The sequence below is a fragment of the Pleurodeles waltl genome, chromosome 2_1 (assembly GCF_031143425.1).
Source record: "Pleurodeles waltl isolate 20211129_DDA chromosome 2_1, aPleWal1.hap1.20221129, whole genome shotgun sequence".
Lineage (NCBI taxonomy): Eukaryota > Metazoa > Chordata > Amphibia > Caudata > Salamandridae > Pleurodeles > Pleurodeles waltl.
The window spans coordinates 806,660,149-806,686,243 of record NC_090438.1 but is presented as its reverse complement, the minus strand read 5'-3'; the positions used below and the strand labels follow the sequence as shown (position 1 = coordinate 806,686,243).

The following is a 26,095-nucleotide window of genomic DNA, read 5'->3' as shown; positions in this document are numbered from 1 at the left end:
CCTCCTGAGGTGTTGGATCGCCACCAGCCGAGTCGGGGTCGCCGGGTGCAGTGTTGCAAGTCTCACGCTTCTTGCGGGGAGCTTGCAGGGTTCTTTAAAGCTGCTGGAAACAAAGTTGCAGCTTTTCTTGGAGCAGGTCCGCTGTCCTCGGGAGTTTCTTGTCTTTTCGAAGCAGGGGCAGTCCTCAGAGGATGTCGAGGTCGCTGGTCCCTTTGGAAGGCGTCGCTGGAGCAGGATCTTTGGAAGGCAGGAGACAGGCCGGTGAGTTTCTGGAGCCAAGGCAGTTGTCGTCTTCTGGTCTTCCTCTGCAGGGGTTTTCAGCTAGGCAGTCCTTCTTCTTGTAGTTGCAGGAATCTAATTTTCTAGGGTTCAGGGTAGCCCTTAAATACTAAATTTAAGGGCGTGTTTAGGTCTGGGGGGTTAGTAGCCAATGGCTACTAGCCCTGAGGGTGGGTACACCCTCTTTGTGCCTCCTCCCAAGGGGAGGGGGTCACAATCCTAACCCTATTGGGGGAATCCTCCATCTGCAAGATGGAGGATTTCTAAAAGTTAGAGTCACCTCAGCTCAGGACACCTTAGGGGCTGTCCTGACTGGCCAGTGACTCCTCCTTGTTATTCTCATTATTTTCTCCGGCCTTGCCGCCAAAAGTGGGGCCTGGCCGGAGGGGGCGGGCAACTCCACTAGCTGGAGTGTCCTGCTGGGTTGGCACAAAGGAGGTGAGCCTTTGAGGCTCACCGCCAGGTGTGACAATTCCTGCCTGGGAGAGGTGTTAGCATCTCCACCCAGTGCAGGCTTTGTTACTGGCCTCAGAGTGACAAAGGCACTCTCCCCATGGGGCCAGCAACATGTCTCGGTTTGTGGCAGGCTGCTAAAACTAGTCAGCCTACACAGATAGTCGGTTAAGTTTCAGGGGGCACCTCTAAGGTGCCCTCTGTGGTGTATTTTACAATAAAATGTACACTGGGATCAGTGTGCATTTATTGTGCTGAGAAGTTTGATACCAAACTTCCCAGTTTTCAGTGTAGCCATTATGGTGCTGTGGAGTTCGTGTTTGACAGACTCCCAGACCATATACTCTTATGGCTACCCTGCACTTACAATGTCTAAGGTTTTGTTTAGACACTGTAGGGGTACCATGCTCATGCACTGGTACCCTCACCTATGGTATAGTGCACCCTGCCTTAGGGCTGTAAGGCCTGCTAGAGGGGTGTCTTACCTATACTGCATAGGCAGTGAGAGGCTGGCATGGCACCCTGAGGGGAGTGCCATGTCGACTTACTCGTTTTGTCCTCACTAGCACACACAAGCTGGCAAGCAGGGTGTCTGTGCTGAGTGAGAGGTCTCCAGGGTGGCATAAGACATGCTGCAGCCCTTAGAGACCTTCCTTGGCATCAGGGCCCTTGGTACTAGAAGTACCAGTTACAAGGGACTTATCTGGATGCCAGGGTCTGCCAATTGTGGATACAAAAGTACAGGTTAGGGAAAGAACACTGGTGCTGGGGCCTGGTTAGCAGGCCTCAGCACACTTTCAATTGTAAACATAGCATCAGCAAAGGCAAAAAGTCAGGGGGCAACCATGCCAAGGAGGCATTTCCTTACATCATCCCAATGAGCTCTATCATATCTTGCCAAAAGTGCTTGTGAATTGGCAATGCGCCATTGGTTTGCTGCTTGTGCTGCCACCCTTTTGCCCGCTGCATCAAATTTGCGACTCTCTTTGTCTGGAGGTGGTGCGTCCCCTGAGGTATGAGAGTTCGCTCTCTTACGAGCTGCCCCGAAAACTACAGAGTCTGGTGTCAATTGCGTTGTAATATAAACGGGATCTGTTGGCGGTGGCTTGTATTTTTTTTCCACCCTTGGAGTTATGGCTCTGCCTTTAACAGGATCTTGAAAGATTTGTTTTGAATGTTTTAGCATTCCTGGGAGCATAGGTAGGCTTTGGTACTGGCTATGGGTGGATGATAGGGTGTTAAACAAAAAATCATCCTCAACTGGTCTGGAATGCAAGTTGACGTTGTGAAAAGCAGCAGCTCTTGCGACCACCTGTGTGTAAGATGTACTGTCCTCAGGTGGCGACGGTCTTGCAGGGTACGAGTCTGGGCTGTTGTCTGATACTGGGGCGTCGTAAAGGTCCTATGCATCGGGATCATCCTGACTCATTGTAGTATGAGCTGGGGAGTGCATCAGTGGTGGAGTTGTTACTGGTGATGCGTGTATTGATGGTGGTGGAGACGGTGGTGGAGTTGTCTTCCTTGCCACTTTTGCCTGTGGCTGCTTGTCCTTTTGTTGAAAGGCAAGTTTTCTTTTTATTTTAATTGGGGGAAGAGTGGTTATCTTCCCTGTGTCCTCATGAATGTGGAGCCTTCTTTGTGTATAGTCTGGCTCTACAGCTTCAAGTTCCTCTCCGAATCTATGCTTTTGCATTTGGGAGGTTAATCCTTGTTCCTCTGTGTAGGAACCTGTTTTCGGCTCAGAGGCTGGATGTTTCGGAACCGAAACTTTTTCGGATGTCTTTTTAGGCTCCGAAGAAACCTTTTTTATTTTCGGCGTGGTGTCTCGGTGGCGAACGTCTTCGGTGCCGCTGTCTCAGTGGCAAATTTTTTCGGAGCCGCTGTCTCGGGTCCGAGGTTGCTGTGTGGCGGTATCTCGACCTGAGTCAGATGACTTCGCCACAAGCGTGCCCTTTTTCGGTGCCGATGATCGTTCACCTATTTTTCGGGTTAAGCCATGGCCTGTTGGCGGTGGTGTCCCCTGGGCTTTTGTTGACTTCTCGTGAGTCTTATGTTTTGACGTCTTACTCACGGTTTTTGGCGTTTCTTCGGCCTCAAGCTCTTCTGAGTCTGACTCATGGATGGAGAATGCTTCTTCTTCCTCCTCGAAACGCTCTTGTCCTGTCGGCGTCGACGCCATTTGCAATCTTCTGGCTCTTCAGTCTCTTAATGTTTTTCTCGACCGAAACGCTCGACAGGCTTCACAAGTATCTTCCTTGTGCTCGGGAGACAAGCACAAGTTACAGACCAGATGCTGATCTGTATACGGATACTTGTTATGGCATTTTGGGCAGAAGCGGAATGGGGTCCGTTCCATCAGCCTTGAAGTCACGTGTGGCCGGGCCGACCAGGCCCCGACGGGGGATCGAAAAAACCCCGAAGGGCCAACGGAGCTCTTCAGAATTCGGTGTCGATTTGTTCTAACTAACCCGATACCGAACGCAAACAATACCGACGTTTTTTTCCGAGATTCTAACTAACTTTCCGACCCGAAACACGGAGCGAAAAGGAACACGTCCGAACCCAATGGCGGAAAAAAAACAATCTAAGATGGAGTCGACGCCCATGCGCAATGGAGTTGAAATGGGAGGAGTCCCTCGGTCTCGTGACTCGAAAAGACTTCTTCGAAGAAAAACAACTTGTAACACTCCGAGCCCAACACCAGATGGCGGACTGTGCACAGCATGTGTATCTGCAGCTACACATGCCATCGAACATATAAATACAGTTATATTTTTACTCTCTTATAAGCTTTACTTTGTCTACCCATCACCATATGTCATGTCTCTATCAATCTATCTTCCATTTCCACTCTGACTCATCCCAAATCAATTCTACTACTTTCATCTCCTAAATAACCCTGCCTAAGCTCTTCCCTCCTCTTCCACATCTAACTCACCCAAACCTCAGTTTACTACCATGATCTCCCAAACGACCCTACTAAATTCTCCCTCATTTATCTCACCTTTAACTCATCCAAACCCCTCCTGCTACTATGATCTCCCTAACCCTTTCCACAGACTCTTCCCTCCTCCATTCCCCCTTTACTCATCCCAAGCCTAAATCCTATTACTATAAACTTCCAATTAACACTTCTGGATTCTTCCCTCCTCCACCCCTCCCTTATTCCAGCCAATCCAACTAACAAACTCACATATCCGCGGCTCAAATTAACTCATAATAATACTAAAACTGTACTCATATTTCCCTATACTAATCCACCACTAATTCCTTTTGGGTTCCGGAGTAGAGTGCTACTCGCCGAAAAGCGCTTTGATGCCTCATCAGGGATAGTAAGCGCTATATAAATACTATTCCAATTCCAATTACTTGACAATGGTCATCAAGTGATGGTGACTGTGGATGAATACTTCAATTTTCCATTGATAGAAGAGCTCTCATCTATCACTCAGGAAAGAGTCATTTAGAGATTAGATGCATCCTTGCGACAGGGGGTATTCCTGCAAAGCATCAGAAGAGCACACCTCTTTGGCCACAGGTTAATGGCCTTGTTGAACATTTCATGGGTACATTAAAAAAGCTGTTCAGCGTGCTGCCTTAGAAAAGCTCAACCTAAAGACTGTCTTGAATTCTACCCTAGGAGCTTACCGTTCGATTCCTCACTCAACCACAGGTGAAAGTCCTGCGACGTTAATGTTTGGGACAGCAATGACAACCAAGTTACCTCAATGGACCAACACTAGATCGAGAACTGAAGAAGAAACCTGTACAAAATACTTTTATCATAAAAAGAAGATGAAGGCCTCTGCAGACAAGAGACAACATGCAAAAGACATTGTATTCACAAGAGGCGATCGAGTGCTCATCCGTCATTCCATGTCATACCCAGCAAAGGGGACACAGTGACTGCCCAACATCCTAGGAAATCCATTACATGAGATTCCTCGCACTTCAGACAGGTGGCTCATCACTCATAAGATGCTGATGTCAATATAGAGATTGGTTCAGAAAGGACAATTGGAAAAAAAAAACTGACTGTTGTATCCCATACATCACCAACGCAGATCACGGACACTCCTGTTGCTGATTCTCAGTTTCCAAAGACACGATTGGGACAAATGATCAAAGCGCCAAGAAGGCTTATCGAAGAGCTATGATTGTGTAGGTGTTTGTAACAAAGTTGTAATTTTTTATTTAACAGAGGGGGGAGATGTAGTGTCATGTAAGTTAAATGACAAACCTTTTTGCTCCTGAAGGACTCTGTAGAGCTGTGACTTAAGTGTTAGATCGTGGTGAAGTGAACGCAGGTTTAGATTGTGGAGGTTGTGGTTACACACAGATGAATAAATAAATGTAATACATAGCTACGTGTGTGACATATTAATTGACAGTTACCCAGGCTGGGGAGGGTGCTACCATATTGACACAAGTAAATGGTGCTGATTATGTACATTATGCAGCAGTGCTATATTGAGAACTAAACCGACACAGTACTTTTGGTGCCATTATCAATACTTACATCATGGTGATCCTCCACGACCCACACAGGCAACTGCTGGTATACTCGAAGGGGGCGGCAGGCAGGACCCTCAGCCCCAGCAGTGCTCATTCTGACTAGGATGCAGGTTGTTTCTAGATGTAAAATAAAAACAGATTAGCACTCAGTTAATATATTTACTGATCAAAAGGAATGTAGTCCATCCCACACAGTTACTTGGACACAAACTGGAGACGGGTGAGTTTTAAACGTGGTGCTTATATAAGCAGTAAACTTGATTTTAAAAAGTAAGCAATAAACTTGTGTTCTAAGCTAATGTATCCTGCACATAACTACATAAAAAAAGTGAGCTAGTTTGCTGCAATCATTTTGTGTTCTTTACTTTGACCAAATGGTATTTCTTAGACACAAGTCACATGCTATGCTTTGCTAAAGGGATAGAAAAATTCATGTCTAAACCACGAACAGCAACTAGGAAAAGGACAAGCATTGCAAAGCCAATAGGTTTTGCCTATGCAAAATCTACTGGCTTGGTCAGAGTTTTTTTGACATGTTGCACATCAGTTGAGCTGTTGTGCAACACAATGCAAAGTTAAAAACAAAAAAGCGTACTGACACTCAGGCTTGAGCGCGTCAGAGGGCTTTTTTTCCCCTTTAAGCTATGTTCCACAGCAGCAAGCACTGCTGTGCAGCATGTTAAAAGTAAAAAAGGCGCAGGGTCTTTGGGGAAGGTATGCCAACGCATTGGAGAGTGGCAGATGGGTGGGGGTGGGTGAAAGTCTATGGAGGGAGGAGTGGTGGGGGAAAGTTACTTTTGAAGCGTGAGGAGTACAGGGGTTTTGTGTGAAAATGGCCAGTGGGACTTGACGTGAGTGAGGGTAACACTAATGGGGGGGGGGGGGGGGTGATGACACTACAGAGGGTGGGAAGGGTAACTCCATAAATAACTGCAAGAGGGGGTGGGATGAAGAAGAGGGACTAAAGAGCATGCACTCTGAGGGCATGCTGGTAAGTAAAAAAAAATAAAAAGAAGTACCTGCAAGGACACTGCTCACAGGAAGCGGTACTTGGTCCGTGCTCTATGGCAGGGACCAAAGACACTGAAGACTCAGAAGCCAAGGAGGAAGCCGGACACCAGGAGGAGCAGTTGACCGATGGGAAGCAAGTAAACAGTGACAGTGGAGCAAACCAGTGGTAAGTAAAGGTAAGTAATGGGAAGGCTTCAAGCCCCCTTTAAAAAATATATATATTATTTAAGGACAATAGCTTTCATTGGCGCATGTGTGTTGTAGGCAAAACTTAAAAAAATGTCTCTTGTAAATTGGGCCATTGTACCAATGTAGTCCATGCACCAATTGATGAAAATGTGTAGGGCTTGTGAATCTGCAACTATCCAGTGTGCATATTTAAGATAGATGCTATCGCAGGAATGGCTCAGTGAGTTAAACTACTGTAATTTTTGCCTAACTTGTTTGACATCCCGAGAGGGCCAATTCGGCCGCTCGTCCTTCCAAGGTCAACAAGATGAACAACATGCTATCTACAGCTCACATAAACTTCAATGACGTTGGAACCAAGCGTCACTGAAAACTTTATGCATTATAGGTTTTCCCACAAATGCATATATGTTTTCCTCATGCCTTGTGCAAAGTACTGCATCCAGTCGAAGAGACTTAATTATTAACGCTGCACTTTCTAGACAGTTTCTTACTGATATTTAGTGCTGTGTTGTGAGCACATGGCTCCTGCACCGAGGAACTGTTGTGATTTACATTGGGACAGTAAATGAAGTCATCCACCTTCATGTGAAACAGCCAGCATTCAGTTTCCAGCCTTAAATGTGAAATGGATGAAAATAACTTGGAACGCTCAGGTCTTGAAACCATGATTCGTGTGAGCAAGTACATTTGCATTGCGACGTGACTGGTACTTTTTTTAGACCACGGTGGGGATTTATGGCCAGGCTAGATGCAGACAATTTGTTTTAGTTTTCTACAAAATATTTTTGGATGTTGCATGCCTCGGGATGCTGAGTGAAGCCGGACATCTTCCTCAGACAAAGAATGGAGACCCAGTCCTGCACTACACAGGTTTTTAAACAGTTGAATATAAAATAGTCTCAGGCATAAAACGTGCCATATATTTGTCCTCAAACAAATCACCCCTTAGGACAAAAATACTCTTTAGAAAAAGTTTAGAAATGTCACCACTGTCGTGGAAAATGAACACAGTCTTACTGGTACTGCTGCTGAATTACCGAGTTTTTACAAAAATCAAGGAATTGAACATTTCTTTTTAGCTATTGCGTCAACAATTGTAGATTCTATTAAGGACACGGAGGCTTTGGATTATGCTTCTCTTTCTTTACTGATGTAAAGCACAACAGCCAATTATAACACAATAAAAGTTTAAACTACATATCCCAAGAGCCCAAGCCCTTAACTGTTCAATCACAAGGCATCCTTTGCTCTATATAACTCTGAAACAACAAAGCCTTTCTTCGCTCATGGCGGAGCTTATGATAAAGTCCAACAGTCAGGAACCACACCAGCCTCCAGAAGACGAACCATATCCATAGAAAAAGAACAAACTTTACCCTTCTCTCATCCGGAGCATAGAAGTCAAGCAGCTTTGCCGTCATTGCCTAAGAAATAGAAAAATACAGAATACTACTACGACAAAGTACCACCATCTAAATCAACAGTGTGGATATAAATTGAAAAACATAGATGTAACATCATAAATACTCAATTATGAAATATATATGATTAGTCCTGGTGGGACAATCCTCGCCTCTGTGTCCTTAATAGAAACTAAAATTCTTGATGCAATAGCTAGAAAATGTTTCATTCTATGGCAGGACCGAAGGCTTCGGATTATGCTAGCTTAAAGTTGTTTTATCACTCTTGTTGCCACATCCACAACTGGGTTATGATAGAATACTTTTAAAATGGTGCAATCAGAAGACCAATCCACCGCCGCCATAATATCTTCCAATCAAGTACCCACTGAAAAGGTTTTGGATGCCATGGCTCCCCGAACAGAGTGAGCCCCAAAACAACTGGTATCTATACCTGCTTCTGATAATAACCATTTAACCCAACGGGCCAAAGTTGCAGAGGGGACCGGGCAGAAAGGTTTCTGTAGAGAAATAAGCAATTGACCTGCTGAATCTCATCTAAATTCTCTAGTACAATCCTCATATGCTTTTAAACATTTGACCACACATAACTTATGATTGTGAGGAAAGGCAGGATAGGAAATACAATGTTATGCAGTTTTAGTATGTTTAGATATGGTAAACGACATTCCAGAGGGTGTAAATACTCTTACTGCAAAATCAAGTGCTTTTACATTCAATACTCTTCTGAAGGATATCAGACGAAACACAGTAGTTAATTTTGCTGACAGTTGTTTTCGGGAAAGGTCCTCATTAGAAGGCCAGTTCCTCAAAAAGGTCAAGACTACATTAACATCCCATAAGACAGAGTACATAGGATGAAGAGGAAGAATCAATCTAATACCTCTCAAAAGTCTACATACAACAGGATATTCACCCACTTGTGTACCTTCAACATGAGAATGGCCTGCTGAGATGGCTGATCTAGAATTGTTCACTGTCCTATACGCTAAACCTGAACTAGCTAACTCTGACAAAAAATTCACGACTAATTGAATTCTGGCCATCAAGGGAGCCACATCCCGTTCACCACACCAACTAACACAGCATTGCCAGGCTGATTCATATCTTTTGTGGGTGGCTGTAGCCCAAGATTGTGAGAAGAAGAACATTGCTTGCTTCAAAACTCCAGACATTTGCTAACGTCTCCCGAAAATCTCCACACCATCAGAGACAGAAGGCCCTGCATTATCATTGGATTAGGACAACTCGCTGGGTCCAGCAATAGCATCAGAAAGGACGGTCTCACATTGGAGACTGCTGGAATGTGTACCGCTATTACTGAAATCTGGAGATCTAGACAATAATGCCAGAGGTCTTTGGCTATCTCTGCCAGAAGTTTGGACCTCGTGCCCCCCAGGCGATTTAAGTAACGGACCGCTGAGACATTGTCCATTTTCTGGAGAATGCAACATTTCACTGCATTGGAAGACAAGGACTTGATCGCAAATGCTCCTGCTAACAGTTCCAGGCAATTTATGTAGTGGTGAAGCCCTTCTTGAGACCACCGGCCCACCATTTCTACTGGTCCACATTGAGCTCCCCAGCCCCAACGACCGGCATCCTATTCTATGATCATTTCTGCCTGAGACGCAAAAATGGCTTAGCCGTTCCAGGCATTCATATGGTCCAGTCACCATGAAATTTCTGTCCTGGCCTCGACAGGGTGATCTGTTCTGAGTAAGCTAAAACTTTCTGAAGATGCAAAATCTTCAGGCATTGCAGTGCCCGATAGGGAAGGGGTCCTGGAAAAATGACCTGAAGAGACAATGCCAGAAGACCCTCCAGGCAAGCCAAAATCCTCAATGATATACTCTGAGAGGCAAGGGCTTTCCTCAACTCTTTCTTGATAGAATTCCATTTGAGAAGGGGAAACTTCAATTGAGCATTGATCGAATTATCTGAAAACCTAAAAATGTGATAGTTTGAGGCGGGAACTAGGCTTGACTTTTTGTGATTGACTATCAACCCCAAGCCCTGAAGCAACTGAATTGTCAAGGAAAGATGAAGCTGGATAAGCTCTGTGCTCTGCCCTAGTATTGGAATATCGTCAAGATAAATAATCAGCCTCACCACGCGTTCTGTGAGATACGGGACGGAGTAACTTGGTGAAATACCAAGGAGCTGATAGACCAAAGGGAAGGGCTATGAATTCGTAATACGTCTGACCCTACTGAAACTGAAGGAATCTTCGATGGGGTGGAAGAATTGGGACAGATAGATAAGTGTCTTTTAGAGAGATATGTACCATCCAATCTTTCTCTTGTAACAGATCCCCAAGCAGATGGATACACTCCATCTTGAAATGGCGATAAACTATCCAAGAATTTAACGTTTTTAGGTTCAAAACAAGTTGAGAACCTCCTCCCTTTTTCTGTACAAGAAACACTGTGCTGACGAAGCCATGAGGATGAGGGATGGTCTCTACTATAGCAAATGAAATGGTTATGAATTTGCTCTTGTTCTGGGAAAAAATAAGTTGATTTGGAGGATGGGACTACTTCGGAGAAGAATAAAATTCTAGATGAAAACCTTGAACTGTTTGCAGTACCCAAGGGTCTTGTGTAATGTGCGCCCATTTGTCCACAAAATAACTGAATACTTCCCCTTAAAAAACAACTTCTGAATCTGGAATCAAGATTACCTGCAAACTAGACATCTGTTGCGGTGGATCCTCCCCGATAACCTCCTCTATGGAACCTGCCTCAACCACCTCTGTATCTTGTGGGGTAGAAATTGGAGGAAGACTTTTTGGCTCTGTAAGTGCCTCTTGAGGTCTGCTGTAAACCTTGACCTGGCATTCGACCTCTATAACGCCCTGCCCTGATAAAAAGGGCGTTGTTGAAGACTTTTATTTTATTATTATTTTTATTTTAAATCGATGTTTGGACTGAAAAGGTGGCCACATACTTTCCAAGCTCCTTTACAAATTTATCACCAAATAAAAGGCCGTTAGCGAAGGACCCAGCCTCCTGAGATGCCAAATCAGCTAGTTTGGGATTGATTCTCATGAGGAAAGACTTACACTGGTCGGCAGACATGCTGCGATTGGCATTGCCAAGCATGAAGATGGCCTGTTGGGCCCATTCTAGAATCCCCCCCGGATCTAACAAAGAATTATTCTCCTTCGCCTGGACAGTAAGCTTTAGTATCTTCATCAAAGGATCAGATAAATCTAATAATTTGTCCTGACATCCACGCCAGGCACGATCCAGACCTTTCTTGGGGTCTTTAGTGAACTTGCGTAGGGAAGTTGCCATGTTGGGGTGCAGTTCTTGGGTGTCTGCCACTTTACCAAGCAGAGATGGGCGAGGACACTCAGAACGTAGGGTGTTACGAACATCGCGTTCAAAGTTCTGGCGCAATTTCTCTTGGGCATAATGTGCAAGGAACCCACTCAGTAGAACTGGGATGAATGATGTTCTCTGGTTTAAAAAGCAGATTGTGCCGTGCATTTTCAGGTACCTAAGTAGAGGCATGGTGTGATTTTCGTTTCTTTTTGCAAGGTTGCTCATCAGATTTTTCTGAATCACAGGCATGAGCAGAGTTGTCAAAGGAGGTATCTCCTGAATTAGGAACCGATTTAATCCCAGAGGCTACTTTAATATCAACACCTCGATATTCATGATCTCTGAGTATAGAGGCTGTGATTTGCGCCAAAATATCAGCGGACGAAGTGCCCCCAACAGAGGGTTTCAACAGGGACTCAAGACTCTTGAAACGGTATCTGGGAAACATTTTGACTGGAGCCTCCAGGCAATTCCCTATTGCCAAATCTCACCCATGACTGAGTAAAATGTTTAAGGGCCTTGATTAATGCCCAAATCACGGAATCCTGCACTTGGTAACTTAGTGCTTCCACAAGACGCTCTTCCTTTTGATATTAGTCTTGATTTTCCTAAATATCAGACGGAGGATCCTCCTCATCGGCGTAGTACGCCATAATAAACTTGTTAATGGGGAAAGGAAGTGGTTCAGGGGGTATTATAAGGTGAGTATGTTAGGAACCAAAACACACAATATCTGCAATTATGTATTTTCAAACATGGAGGGAGCACCTGCATAAACCTAGGCAAAGCCTTATTTTGTTTTTGCGCCCCGTCGGGCGTTGTGGGACCAGAAATCAACCGTTTACAGCACAGGTGCGATTTGCAGATCATAAAGATAAAGATTTCTGATTCGGCTCTTGCGCAAGAGGCGAAATGGAAAGGGGACTATGTCCTCTAGGGAGAGGATGCCCTCCAGGCCCCGCTCCACCAAACGTTTCTGTACCAAAAAATTTGAAATCCTTAGGAAAAAAACAGCGTCTGACGAATAACAAAGAAAATCTTAATAAACCTTATTAAATTAAATGAACCACGAAGCGCTACGCGCACTGCGGTCAACAGTAAATAATGGCATTGTACTTATCTCGGCTGCAGCAGCAAAGAAAGAGGAAAGACTTTGTTGTTTCAGAGTTATATAGTGCAAGGATGCCTTGTGATTGGGCAGTTAAGGGCTGGGGCTCTTGGGATATGTAGTTTAAAGTTTTGTTGTGTTATAATAGGCTGCTGTGCTTTACGTCAGAAAAGAAAGAGAAGCAAAATCCGAAGCCTCCGGACCTGCCATAGAATCTTTATCTGTTACAATCCGGGCCCTGAGATCATAATGCCAAGGTTAATAGCTGCCACGTTTTCAGAAGGCTTATGTGTCACATTTCCATTCGTCATAAGCACCGGCGTAACAAAACTTGAGTCTCCCTCCCCCCATGTAAAGTACATGGAGGGGCCCCGCTCTGGACTTATTCAGGAGCTCTCAGGCCTGGGTACTGTGCTGAGGGGCCCCTGCAGGAGCCAGGACTAATCTTAGCAGTGACAAGTGCACTCTGGAGCCATCATACTCCATCAATAGATAGGAGAAGGCTGATAATAATACAGAGACACTTAGAAGCTATATGCCAGAGGTACTAAACAATGAAATACGCTATTAGGGATTCTGTGTTACCCATGTGATAAAATAATCCGAACAACGACGAATGTTATTTACTGTGTCAAAGGTGCAAGCCACAGACAGTATACGCAATATAACCATTACATTATGGCTTTACCAGGGTTATGTACTCATATTCTCGAGTCACTGTTTTGTAAATGTATAAAGTAAAAATAACATCTGCCTTTTTTAGTACTTTAAAGCATTAAACCTGAAGCAGCAAGTGCTGCATTATTTCTAAATCTGCAGATTTACAAATCCAGTGTCCCTGTCATTTGAAGTTGCCAATAGCAATGCCTCCTGCAATAGGGCTTCAAACCTGCAAACTCGCCCAATGGTTGTAGGCGCAATACGTTATGCTATGTTAGGGTGGCACGTGGGAGGATGTGTTCACACATCCCTTCATTAGTATGGCAACGGATGTTAGTGAGTTCAAATGAAACTTGGGAAACAAATGGTTTCAATGCACTCACCCCAACCTTGTGATTTCAGTCTCCAAACTCGTAAGACAGCACCCGTTCATTACGATGTATATTTAGATAGCTGCAACACACAAGCTGACAGCGTGCTTATTCCCTATGCACTCCCTCAGCTCCTCGTAGCGTGCCTTGAGGTAGTGGGGGGAGGGTGCTATAAATGCATGACTAATGCACTGTAGTGCGGTAATGTGAACACCAGCAATAAAATGCGTTAGTCTAATCCCTGATGCATGGTACTTGGCAGGGCTGATGGTTACAGTTAATTCACTGTGAATATGGAGGAATGGAGCTGGAGCTGGCAAAGCACTTCCAGTGTCGCTAGGATATAACTGCGTGCTTGCTCATGACGTAGAAAGCAGAATGTACCAGGGGGATCATAAATAATATATTAACTGTCCAGTTCCCATTGTAGGTCTTTTTCGGGGCAGCACAAATAATCAACCTTACATGCTGTGAATGTAAAGGAAGAGTTGGAACTCTGAAAGCTAGGTGGATTAATACACCCCACTCTCGTAGTATATGACGACTACTTTTGCATACATTTCAACAGTACAGAAGAGTAAAGTGGGAAATTTAAAAAATAGAAATCAGGAAAATGTATTTCCCATATTGACTTCCATGGACGCAGAAGCAATTTTAGGAGGGAGACAGCCAACATAAAGTCATTTTTTACTTTAAAAAAAATAGCAAGCCTTCTGCCTGAATCGGGTCTATTGGCATATATGCTTTTGCTGGCTCTTTCTTTTGTAAACCAAATTGTAGTGCTTTGCATGTTTTTGGACGGAAACTTTCTGCCTCCTAACAGAATTCCTATCAGTGTGACGGAATTGCTAGAAGAGAATGTAATGAAAGCTTATTTTAGAATGATGGAGTTCACAGGTACACACAGAGGGTAAAGACGTATGATTTACAGCTCCGTTTCTGGCATTGTCATTAGCGGGTACCAAGGCTGAGGTAGGCAAAAAGTAACCCGAAGAAGAAATTGCTCTCCTAGAGAGTTTGCTGTGGTTCAAGTAAACTGCTTGTTCATACCATTTGTGCCTTCGTCGGTTGGTGTATGTGGATTCAAAGGGCAACTCCAGCCGTTGTGTAGCAGTTGAAAACAGAGAAAGCTTCACTAAGAGGTCTACGCATCGCTGGTCAAGAAGCTACGACCAGGACCCTACTAAAAGGTACCATGCTGCAATGCAAAATATACATTGTCATAGCGTTAACACTAAGAGAGGATACAACCAGGTTTACAAACCGCTGCAAGCCAGAGATCAACCAGGTGTCAAAAAAATGAAAACCGATGTGTAGAAAGGAGAAAACAAATAACTCACCGAGCCCACTAAAGAGAGTCATTGTGCCACAGCATTCAATGGAGTGGCTCAAGGAGAAGTGCTCAGGTTTGTGCTTAATGAGCTGTCCATACTCGAACCTGTTGCTTATCAAGCTGCCGAGTGGGGCTCAGAACAACTTCACAGATTTTCAAAGAGCAAAGATTGGAAGTCGTGAAATTTGAAGATGGCAGCTATGACAGAAGACACTGTTCCCTTTAATGTGAAAGATGAGCCTAAGGCTCATAATTCAAAAAACTTTATTGGAAGTTTGCACAATCTATATAATCCTACAGCGTCAGAGAGCACGCTACTCTCAATGTCAGTAAGTTCCACACTGTTCTACCATGCTGCTGCCTTCCTGAAACCACCACCACCTTTTGATAGTGCCAAAAAGCAACATATCGGCAATAGATTGACTGCCTGGATAGAGAAATTTGAAGATTTAATCCTGCTTGAGATGGTGTGAAAGAAGCCAGAAAGAATGCTTAGAACTGACGAAGTCAAGTACCGTCAGTGTTGAATCACAAGTTCAATCCAGTTCCAAACATTGATTACGAACAATACGTTTTCAGTCAAGAACATCAAATTTGGTGAAACAACCAATGAATTTGCGGAAAGACTCAATGCACTCATCAAACACTGTAAGATCAACTAATTTAATGAAGAAGAAGCCATGTGTCTTAAAGTTATTGATGGATGCTTATACGATTCATTCAGATGAAGAATGCTGAGAGAAACTCTTTGGTTGAAGCGAGTGTTGATGCCTGCCAGAGCTGAGGAACATGCTGAGAGACAAGCTGCTGACATGGAGGTCACAGGTGCCCATAATTGAGTCAGTCTTGAGTGTGAAACGTAATCCAAAGCAAAAGACTGAAGGGTGCAAAGTGATGTCTAGATGAAGCATGCGAGTAATACACTTGACACTCTTTTGCAACTAAGGGATAGGTGGTTCTACGATGTGGGTGAGCTGGATGATGCGGGCTGGACAGAGACAAAGATTACCCCCAGTGTCCGCACGGTCTTCATGTGCATACAGCTCATCCAGGTGAAATAACTACATTGATGTACTATAGCCCGTACCTATTAAGTAAAATAAAATGAAACCTGGAACAAACCAGCAATGTTTAATATTTGGGGAGGACAAAGGGCACCTTTCACCACATGATCTGGGAATGCCTGGCCATTCACAGAAACTGACCAGGCATACATGACAAACTCTAAGATAGTGGTTATTCAAATATAGTTAGACCCCAAGACAACTTTACTGGGACTTAAGGGTGAATGGATAGGACCCAGTACCACTAAGTTATTTGTAGCCTTGGGCATTCTGGTAACTAAGAGGGACACTGTCAGGCACTGGAAGTACAATAGAGTCACTTTGTTGAGGGAGTGGTCTCAGGGGGTGGATTACTGTGCTAAAGGGGAGGAACATGTGAATGGATCAAGGGGGAATATCACAAAATGTCATAAGACAGTGGTTCCCAAACATTTTAGACCCGCTGCTCCCTTGACCTATTGGCCATTGGCTGCGGCTCCCCATTATGTTATCTTTGTTTTGCCAGGTGGGAGGGATGTAAGCCCAGCTTTCCATTTCACTCCATGAAAATAATCTGGATCAAGCAGATCAATGTATTATAATCATATACACTACACTATCACGATTTAATTCAGCTGTAACTGTGTTGCACACGGACCAAGGAATTTCCGCTGCACTACTGTTCCCTTTGCCCACACCCAACATGGTCAGTGTTTTTATGATTCAGCCTAGCGTTTTAGAAATCCTTGCAGCACATAGAGAGGGTAGTCACTACTCTATGCAAAAATATTCATGCCTGTGAAGGTTACACATTTTTGCAACTTCTGCATGAAAACCATAAATTTTGCAACAATTTATGCTGGACAGATTTTTTTTCAACAACAGAGTTCTGCATAAAATATACTTTGCAGACATGAGCTAGAATTATTTTCCTGCACAATAGTACTGCAAATAGAAAAGCTCCATAAAATATAAACTGGGAAACACTGCCTACATTTTACATTATGCTTAGAAATGTGCAAAAGATAAACCTGCAAAGAAAATGTCTGCATTTTCCAACTCACCGAAGGGTGAACATCACTGTGCATACTATCTACAAAATGAATCTGTACAGTTACAGATAGTTTATGATACATTTGAGAAGTGTTCATTTTTTGTTGTAGAAAAAGTCGTTTAAAATGCATAGCGGATGGAAAATATGGCATACCACTATATCCTATGATTTTGTGGTGACATTTAGGAGTCAATTAGCCTTTGGCTTCAGGAGTTACATTTGTGACATTATGTATCGTAATGCAATTCAATAAAATCTAGAGCAGCACTAGTAGCTAACACCATACCCCTGGATGTAGACGTTTATTATTTACTAAACTCTACAAGTGATAAGTACAGTGCACTTCTTTTTTTAATATATAGCAAGATACTGTGCAGTTGTGGATAGGCACTATGTGTATTTAAAGGGTGACAGGTGTGAAGAATACAGAATCAAAATCCCATTTCAAAATTGGAATCCCATTTCGAAAACGTCATCATAATTTTGAAGATAGCTGTTGAAATTGATAGATGGCACTAAATACATCACAATGTGAAAATTTTTCTATTTTAGCACAATGCTTTGCTAAAGTCATCTCAACATCTGGAACATTCCGCGAAAAGGACCTTCTGTCTAATAATTTAAGACATTGCTCCCATTTTCTGACAGCAACCTCACGCGTTTTTTCTGGAAACAGTCAGCAGCAAATTAATTATATTGCACCCTCAGTTAGAACTGATAACACACGATCCTCGACTCCACATGCCTCCGAAATAGAGGGACTTGTTCCATGTGCCTCAGGGTGGGAGCACTGTAGACGCAGGCGGCTAAAGAAAGAAAGTGGAAAGGTGCTGCGGCTGTTTATTGTAGCACACTCCGAGTGGCGGCAGGGCCCGTCGAGAAACTAGAAACTGCACACTAAACACAAGACAGATTACGGCTTGCTAAACAAAATCATTACATAAATATTTTAAAGAGGAGGGTCTTTAAAAAGCCCCAGCAGTGTCAAAGCCAGAGCATGCATTGAAGGCACCCGCTGTGTCATTCCAAAGCCATTCAGTAGTTCCCCCAAACTTTGTGCTTGGTGCGCAGCGTCCATAGCTAATTTTGACGCCACACTGGATGGAAAGCTCCCCTGCATGGTAAGACACGTACCTCTGCCCTGAATGCCCAAATATACTGTTGTCTGGACCCCTAATGCTGATTTTTTTTTCGTCGCAGGCGAACACATATTATGTGTGTGTGCCATGACAGGCCTGTCTCACAGATTGCAGTCTTGCTGGATTGGGAGGGGCACCTAAAGCACTGCCTTCGTAGTGGTGGAAGACTACCCCCTTTACCAGGAGTTAAGCAACACAAGCACAGTGGTGGAAGCATACGGTGTGGTGATCAATAGCAGCGAACAGGACCTTTTTACACTGTCTCATCGCAGTGAGGCCTACAGACACACGCACCTTTTTAACAGTTGCGCTGCTGCGTGCTTAACTCACCCCGGCCTAAATCCGGTAGATATGGAAGGGCATGCGTGATGGAAACGTGCTGAGTGCATGTCTGCCTGCAAGAAGTACACTGCGCAAAGGGTGAAGTGTGGTACAGTTGCGCATGGTAAAGGTGTGTATGCTGCCAGTGTGTGTTTTCAAAATAATACAATGATACAATACAGAACGGCTGCAATACTGAACAGTATGCACAGACTGAATGCATTAGCTGCATGTAGTTATGCTTGCAGTGGCATAATACTTGAGGCTAATGGTGGTGTGCAGTAAGTGTGATGTGGATGGACACCGAGTGCAAGTGTGCCAGCATTAATACATTACATGGAGGACCTTGGGTTCTGTTTTGGGACGCTCAGGCCTGCCTGTTGGAAAACATGAATAGTAGAGGAATCCAGACAGATGTGTGTACTTCTGCATTCCAGTAAGCTGAGAAGAGTACGCACTGAAGTATGGGAGAGCCAAGCTCTCTGTGTGCATTCCAAAGGGCTTTTTGATTCAATGATAGATCACAAGGAAGGGGCCTGGACACATCTCAGGAAGAGAGAGAGATGGGGCTGATAAGGGAACCATAAAGAGTAGGGCTCGGAACCCAGGATTAATCTTTTGATGCACATATCACTGTGGCTGACATCCAGATGTGAACTCAGGTCACTCCCATGCTGTGGGTTAATCAGCTTCGGAATTATGCTTGCTGTGACAGACCTCCTTCAGGAGCAAGAGAAACAGGAAAGATGAACATTCCAAAGAAACAGAACCCCATCATAAAACCTTAAAGATTCAGACACTATATTAAAAAGGACTATAATTATGGGAGTCTGAGACCCAAAAGTTTGCCATCTGCTGATCAGTGAGACAGGCTGTGTGAGGAGGGAAAGCTCTGCAAGACTTCTGCTGGGGGCCCAGGCCTGCTAGTCTACCTGCCAGGTGAGGAGACATCACCCAGAGAAACTAAGACCACTTGACCTGGAGCACCAGGGCCTGCCTTCTCAACAAGACCTTTGTGTCCTGTGAGGAAAAGGAGAGCGATGAAAGGAGCAAGGTCCGGTGTGAGCCCTATTGTGAGGACTCCCTGTGCGAGGTGTGAGGAATCTGCTCTTGCACTGATCGGGCCGTAGTCTGTGTGCTGGATTGATTTGGTGACTGCCCCGTGTGCCAGGAGGGTCTGCTGTGGACTGAGCCAAGGAGCGAAGGTTGTGTGAAGGGTGCCGGGCCTGCACGACCTTGTGGTGGGTGGCCCAGTGTACCAGAGAGGGGGCCACAGGGAACATCAATGCCGGGACCAAGAAATTGCTGCTGTGATCAAAGATGGTCTGGTCTGCATACTACAAACTGACCTGAAGGAAGCTAGAGATCAAAGGACATCGCCGGAGCTCCGTCGGAGCAAGGAGATCAACCACCCCCTCCCCCATGAAGGCAAGTGTGACTTACTGTACTATCACCAGAGTGGGAACAACCCGATAGCCAGGACCAACTAGTAATGTGGCTTGGAGGAGAGAGCTTCGGCCTGCCAGGTGCTGCCGATTGTGACCGCTCGCAGCCCGACTTTGCCAATCCACAGCAGGACTTTGCTGCGCTGCTGAGGGGTTCCAAACATGAACTGGGCCACAGGGGACATACTGTGATCGCTACTGCGACCTACGTAGACTCTTGTGATGGAAGGAGTCAGAGGGGGTGAACCCTTGAGTATGGCCTAATAGTTTACATTCCCTGGATGTTGCCATGAGGGAATGGGGAACAACAATGAACCAGCTGCACTAAAGTTAATGGGTCAGGACGTAGCCTGACAACTACTAGAGCCCCAACCTTAAGGAGGATTGTGTTATTGCTTTTGAACGTTACCCTCACATGTGTAGAATTAGAATTAGGATACCTCTTTTGTTATAAAAAATAAATTATGTGATTGGACATTGATTTATGGTTCACGCTTCTTGCACGTTGAGGTATGAGTTGTGTTTACTGATCTGTATCTGTGCTTTCCTACGAAGAAGCCTTGACCTCCCTCTAACTGAGAGTCAGGTGCTGAAGGGGTGCTTGGCCCAGCTGAGCAAGACCCATAGTAGGTCTGACCCCAGGATATCGGGGGTAAAATGCCTCAGCTGCCACGGGTGGGCCCAGTAACTGATTTTTATCTCATGTACCACTGCAAGGAGTTCTGACAATGACAATAATATGATCACTGAAATAATGTCATTGTTGACGGTGCAAGGACTGGAGATATGCTGAGTGTATGTTATTTTGGGAAACAAAATCAATAAACACAGGTGGAATAAGGATGTTAATAGGTATGTGATGTACATCCAGCTCAAGATGGAGACACTTCAAACAATCATTCCTTTGATTCCAAAGGATCATTATATTGTTACAATAGACAGGATGAGTATCTAAACATTCAAATTGTGAAGTGTCCTCAAAAGTTCCTCGGGTTTAGCATCTAAGAGCAGCATTGGGAATTCAGGGTACTACCATTTAGTTTTTGCTCAGCACCTAGGGTATTCATGAAGGTGATATGCCCAATAGTGGCACATGTTCCTCTTCATGGAGTGTCAATTTATCCAAACACAGATGAGTAGATGATCCATGCTCCTTCAGGTCATGGTTCTACTGTTTCTGAATTTAACAAGATCTAACCTGTGATGTCACGGATTTCTGCTGAATCTTCCAAAAGGTCAGCTACTAACAATGAAAGATATCACGTTCACTGGAGCCAGGTTCATGAAAGATGTGGGGAAAGTGTTTCAAACAAAAAAAGGACAGTATGTTTTTAGCCAACAGTCTACCCAGCTGTCTCATTGGGAGGCTATAGCAAGCATGTGCTTCAGTTGTGGTTGGAACCAATTCACTTGTCCAGAGGAATGGATGTGCATTCAGATACACCAACAGTGCCAATGAAGGATACCAGTGCTTTGCGATGGGGAGAAAAACTCATGTTCCAAAACTAATGGTCACTAAAAGAGTTACAAATCCTTAAATTGGAGACAGCGCACAGCAATGATCTGAACATTGCATCGCTTTAAAAAACAAGTAATGCCCAACAATATTTAGGTCAGATTGCACAGCACCATAACATTAGCATACATCTATCATCAAGGGATCACCCAAATTTAAGACACTGAACAGTGCAGCAGTCCACTCGAGGTTGAGCATGAGGTTGGTGCTGGGTCCCTTAGATTGGCACAAGTTATGCTGCAGCTCTTAGGGACCCTCTTTAGTACTTGGCCCTGCGTACCAGAGGTACTATTTACAAGGGATTTACAGAGGTGCTAAAGGCTCTGGTCACTTTGGGATCAGGTGACCAAGAGTCTTACTGCGGGGAAGGAACACTATCACTGGGGACCTGGTTAGCCGGATCCCCAATGCACTTCAGTCAAAGCTGCATCAAAAAACAGACAAAACGTGAGAGGAGGGGTACCAGAACTGAGCTTCCAACAGCTGGACTGAGCAGTCTTGGTGTCCCGGGGGACTCGAACAGTGCAGCTTTGAGTTGGAGCCCTAGGGAGTTTGTGCGCCTTGCTCTTCATCGGGGGCTTTGCTGGATGGTCATGGGGATGGCTGGGGAGGTTGAAAATGCAGTGGCGTGGAGCTGGAGGTGAGGGGCCCAAGTTGGTTGCACACTGTCAGTGATTCTGGGCCGCCCCTCTTCCTGTGGATAAGACCCCCCCCTCCCGCCACGTGGATGGATATCACCTATTGGGTCCAGAGAAGTACCTGCACAGTAAGAAGGACTTACACAGGGACATTGCAGGCAGCTAGTACCACTGAGATAAGCGACTGCACGATCTTCATATCAGCAGATGCAGTTACCTAGTACTGCTGTGCTGATATCGGCACAGGGTTAGTGACGAAGACTTGTGGGGACAGCGGCGCACGGCTCTTTGAACTAGACAAGTGGGACTGATGATGACAACTGACGCCTGGGGGTGCGATGTCACAGCTGGACTCGGCGGTGAGCTGGCCAGCCACTAGCGGAGCGGGTGGCCTGCAGTGCTGTGTGGGACTGGTTACATAAAAGGTTAGGCATCAGGGAGCGGAACATCCCAAACCTCCACTTGAGTGGTGGTTCAACAAGATGGCACAATTGATATGGAACTGCAAAGATCGGAGAGGGAGGAGGCAAGAGTGCTGGTGGAAGCAGGGACAGCTACTATTTCTGAGAGCATGGGGGACATTGTAGAAGAAACCACTGAAAAATACATTCCTTGATGTCACATATGATCTGATTACACTGAAGCAGCCCCTCCCACACCCCCCATTTTCTTTTTCGTCTGCCCACTCAATAGATATACCAGACTCAGGGGAATCTTGACCTGACTACAAGAACTTAAGCAGCTGGGGGCTGTGTGAAATCCCCACCTATGAGCCTTAGCGAACTGGTCTATGAGCTCTGTCAATTATATGTTGCTGTGCATGACGGGGCAGTATGTGCTATGACACAGGAATATGGCAGCTCCCGGCCCATAATAGTAGTATTAGTTAGTTTTTATTCAGTTGTTGAATGCATGCAGAAGCTGGTGCAAGAGGGTGGTATTTGTGTACAGTGGCTCACTATGGCTGTGTTGATGTTGCTGATGTCACAGATTGTGCGTGTGCTTGAGGGCTGTGCTGTGGTTCGAAATGGCGATTCTGGTGGCTGGTACTTGGCGAAGCCTCCCTCCGGATCGTTACTGACTGTGTTGGTTGTTGGTGGTGGGCTATTGTTTGCTACAGTAGAGTGGATAAATTTCTAGAGGGGTAGGTACTTGGGGGCTGCTATCTTTGGGAGACATGTGTTGCTTTTGTGTGTTTACCGAGGGTGGGATAGTGAACTAAGGTACACTTGGACATGCAGCAGCAGAAGGATGGGGAAGGGGGTGGGGGGTGCTTGATATGCAGTGGCATGGCTACCAGTTTTAAGTTGCTATCATGGAATGTTCAGGGACTCAATTCCTACACTAAACAGTATACAGAGCGGTCCCATCTCAGCAGACAGGGCTACATATAGCGCTACTGTAGGAGACACCCGATGGGGTGTTGGGGTGAAGAAGGTGTAGTGGAAATGGAGGGAACAGTGATTCTCTTCCACATACTCTTCATACGCTCCGGGTGTTATGATATGGACCGCCCCTCAGGTCCCTTTTCGGGTGCGGTGATTTAAGTTAGATATTGAGAGACAATACCTTCTGCTGTATGGCCTACTGGATGGGAGAGAAGTGTGCCTGATGAACATAGGCCCAACAAGGATGACAAGACTTTATCTGGAGGTGGAGTGAGCGCTATTTCCCTGTGTTGGGACACTTCTTTGGGCAGGGGATTATAACTGTATTCTCGGTGGGCATCGGGCAGACAAATCCGCGACCACTCTGGAAACCAAACATGTCAGCCGCATCGAGCGGGATGATGAAGCATCTGCATTGCGTTGATATATAGCGATGGATGCACCCAGAGGTTAAAGAATTTATATGTTATGCCTGACCCATAACACATATAGGGGGTTATTCTAACTTTGGAGGAGTGTTAATCCGTCCCAAAAGTGATGGTAAAGTGACGGATATACCACCAGCCGTATTACGAGTTCCATAGGATATAATGGACTCGTAATACGGCTGGTGGTAAATCCGTCACTTTTCCGTCACTTTCGGGACGGATTAACACCTCCTCCAAAGTTAGAATAACCCCCATAGTCACCATGACCGATTTCTGGTGTCATGGGGCCCTTGTCACAGAGGTGCTGAGCATTCAGATACTCAGTAGATTCCTCTAAGACCATGCGGCCCCGCTTCTGGAATGGGGAATGGGTATGACCAGTGTGCCCTTATGACGGCCATACCCAGAGATGCTGGGGGACTCCAAACTATTTTAGATTGGACTCCCCCTACTACACAGACTCTGGTAAGAGCCTTCTTAGGCCTCACTGGGTACTACAAGAAGTTCATCAAGAATTAGGGCTCAATTGCAGCCCCTGTGATTGACCTCACATCTAAAAAGATGCCTAAAAGGTTTTCTGGACAACTAGCTGTCAAAAGCTTTTGAGGACCTCAAACAGGTCATGTGCTCAGCACCTGTGTTAAAAAGCCCTAACTACTCCAAGAAATTCATAGTCCAGACTGATGCTTCTGAGGTAGGGGGTGGGGCAGTTCTTTCACAGCTCAGCACTGAGGGCTGGAATCAACCAGTTGCTTTTGTAAGTAGAAGGTTAACCCTCCGAGCGAGGCGTTGGTCAGCTGTAGAAAGGGAGGCCTTTGCAGTGGTCCGGGCCTTGAGGAAGCTGAGGCCATACCTGATTGGCAATCACTTAATTGTTCGAACAGACCACAGACCCCTACTATGGCTCAAACAGATGAATGGAGAAAACCCGAAATTGTTGAGGTGGTCCATATCCCTTCACGGAATAGGCTATACAGTGGAACATAGACCTGGGAGTAACTACTCCAATGCAGATGTTCTCTCCAGATATTTCCACTTAGTGAAGACTCATTTGGGCAAGGTTAGCCATCTTGTCCTTTGTTGGGGAGGGGAAGGGTGGAGGCGGTTGTGTAGGAAAGTACCCTTTTTCCTGGCATGGCTACCCTCATTTTCTGCCTGTTGTCAGTGTGTTTGACTGTGTCTACTAGGATCCTGCTAACCAGGACCCCAGTAGTTTTGCTCTCTCCTGTAAACTGTACCTTTTTCCTCACATAATTTGCATACTGGTCCCTCCTGCCCCCCATGTAAGTCCCTAGTATATGGGACCACAGCATTGGGGTTGCAGGGGACCCCTATGGACTGCAGCAGTTATTCTGCCCCCCATTGGGAACCCATGCAAGGAGTTCTGCAAGCCTGCTATTGCACTCTGCGTGAAACCCGTTTTCACCACAGGTCACTACACCAGGTCACTCTAAGTCACCCCTATGGTAGGCCGTCTCAGCCCAGAGGGCTGGGTGCAGGCACCTGTATGTGAGGGCACTAGCAGAGGTGCCCCCCATAAACTCTAGATCCATTTTCCCGGACTTTGTTTTGCGGGGACGACATTTTACGCCTGTACTGGACATAGGTCACTACCTATCTCTAGCTACATAATGGTAACTCTGAATCTAGACATGTTTGGTATCAAACATGTCGGAATCATGCCCCAATACTGTGGCAAGTATTGGAAGTATGATTCCATGCAATCTGGGGGCTCGTTAGAGGACCACCAGCATTGCTACCACCAGTCTTACAGGGTTTTCCAGGCAGCCCAGCTGCTTCCAACCCTCAGACAGGTTTCTGCCCTCCTGCTGCTTGATCTGATCTAGCCCAGGAAGGCAGAACAAAGGGTTTCCTTTGGGAGAGTGAGGTAACACCCTCTCCCTTTGGCAATAGGTGTGACTGGCTTGGGAGGGGTAGCCTCCGCAAGCCACTAGTTTGCTTTGAAGGGCAAATTTTGTGCCCTTCATGCAGAAACCAGTCCACACTGGTTCAGGGACCCTCAGTCCCTGCTCTGGTGCAAAACTGGACAACGGAAAGAGGAGTGACCACTCCAGTCCATCACCACCCCAGGGGTGGTGCTCAGAGCTCCTCCAGAGGGTCCCTGGGTTCTGCCATCTTGTTTCCAAGGTTGGCAGGAAACTCTGGGAGCATCTGAGTGGCCAGGCCAGGCAGGTGATGTCAGAGCCCCTCCTGATAGGTGCTTGCCTGGTAAGGTGACCAATCCCCCTTTCATGGCTATTTAGGGTCTCCCTCTTGGGTGGATCTTCAGATTCGGCTTGCAAGACTCCAGCAGGATTCCTCTGCAACCTCCACTTTGACTTCTGGCCACTGGAACAGCGACTGGACCCTCCAGGAACCGACAGCGCCGCAATCATAAAAGAAGACTCTTCTGCAACTTTGTTTCCATGGATCCTTCCAGCTTTGCAACAC

At 45.5% G+C, this 26,095-nt stretch overlaps 1 protein-coding gene across 2 annotated transcripts in view; it reads right to left on the bottom strand.

Annotated features, from left to right (window-relative positions):
* Positions 1-26,095, bottom strand: part of C2_1H5orf22 (chromosome 2_1 C5orf22 homolog) — a 366,167-nt gene that overhangs the window by 315,486 nt on the left and 24,586 nt on the right. For both annotated transcript variants that reach the window (XM_069218592.1, XM_069218601.1), the window contains exon 2: positions 5,252-5,364. In XM_069218592.1, coding sequence (XP_069074693.1) covers positions 5,252-5,341 — 90 coding nt within the window. In that variant the 5' untranslated portion in view covers positions 5,342-5,364. The remainder of the gene's footprint in view (positions 1-5,251; positions 5,365-26,095) is intronic.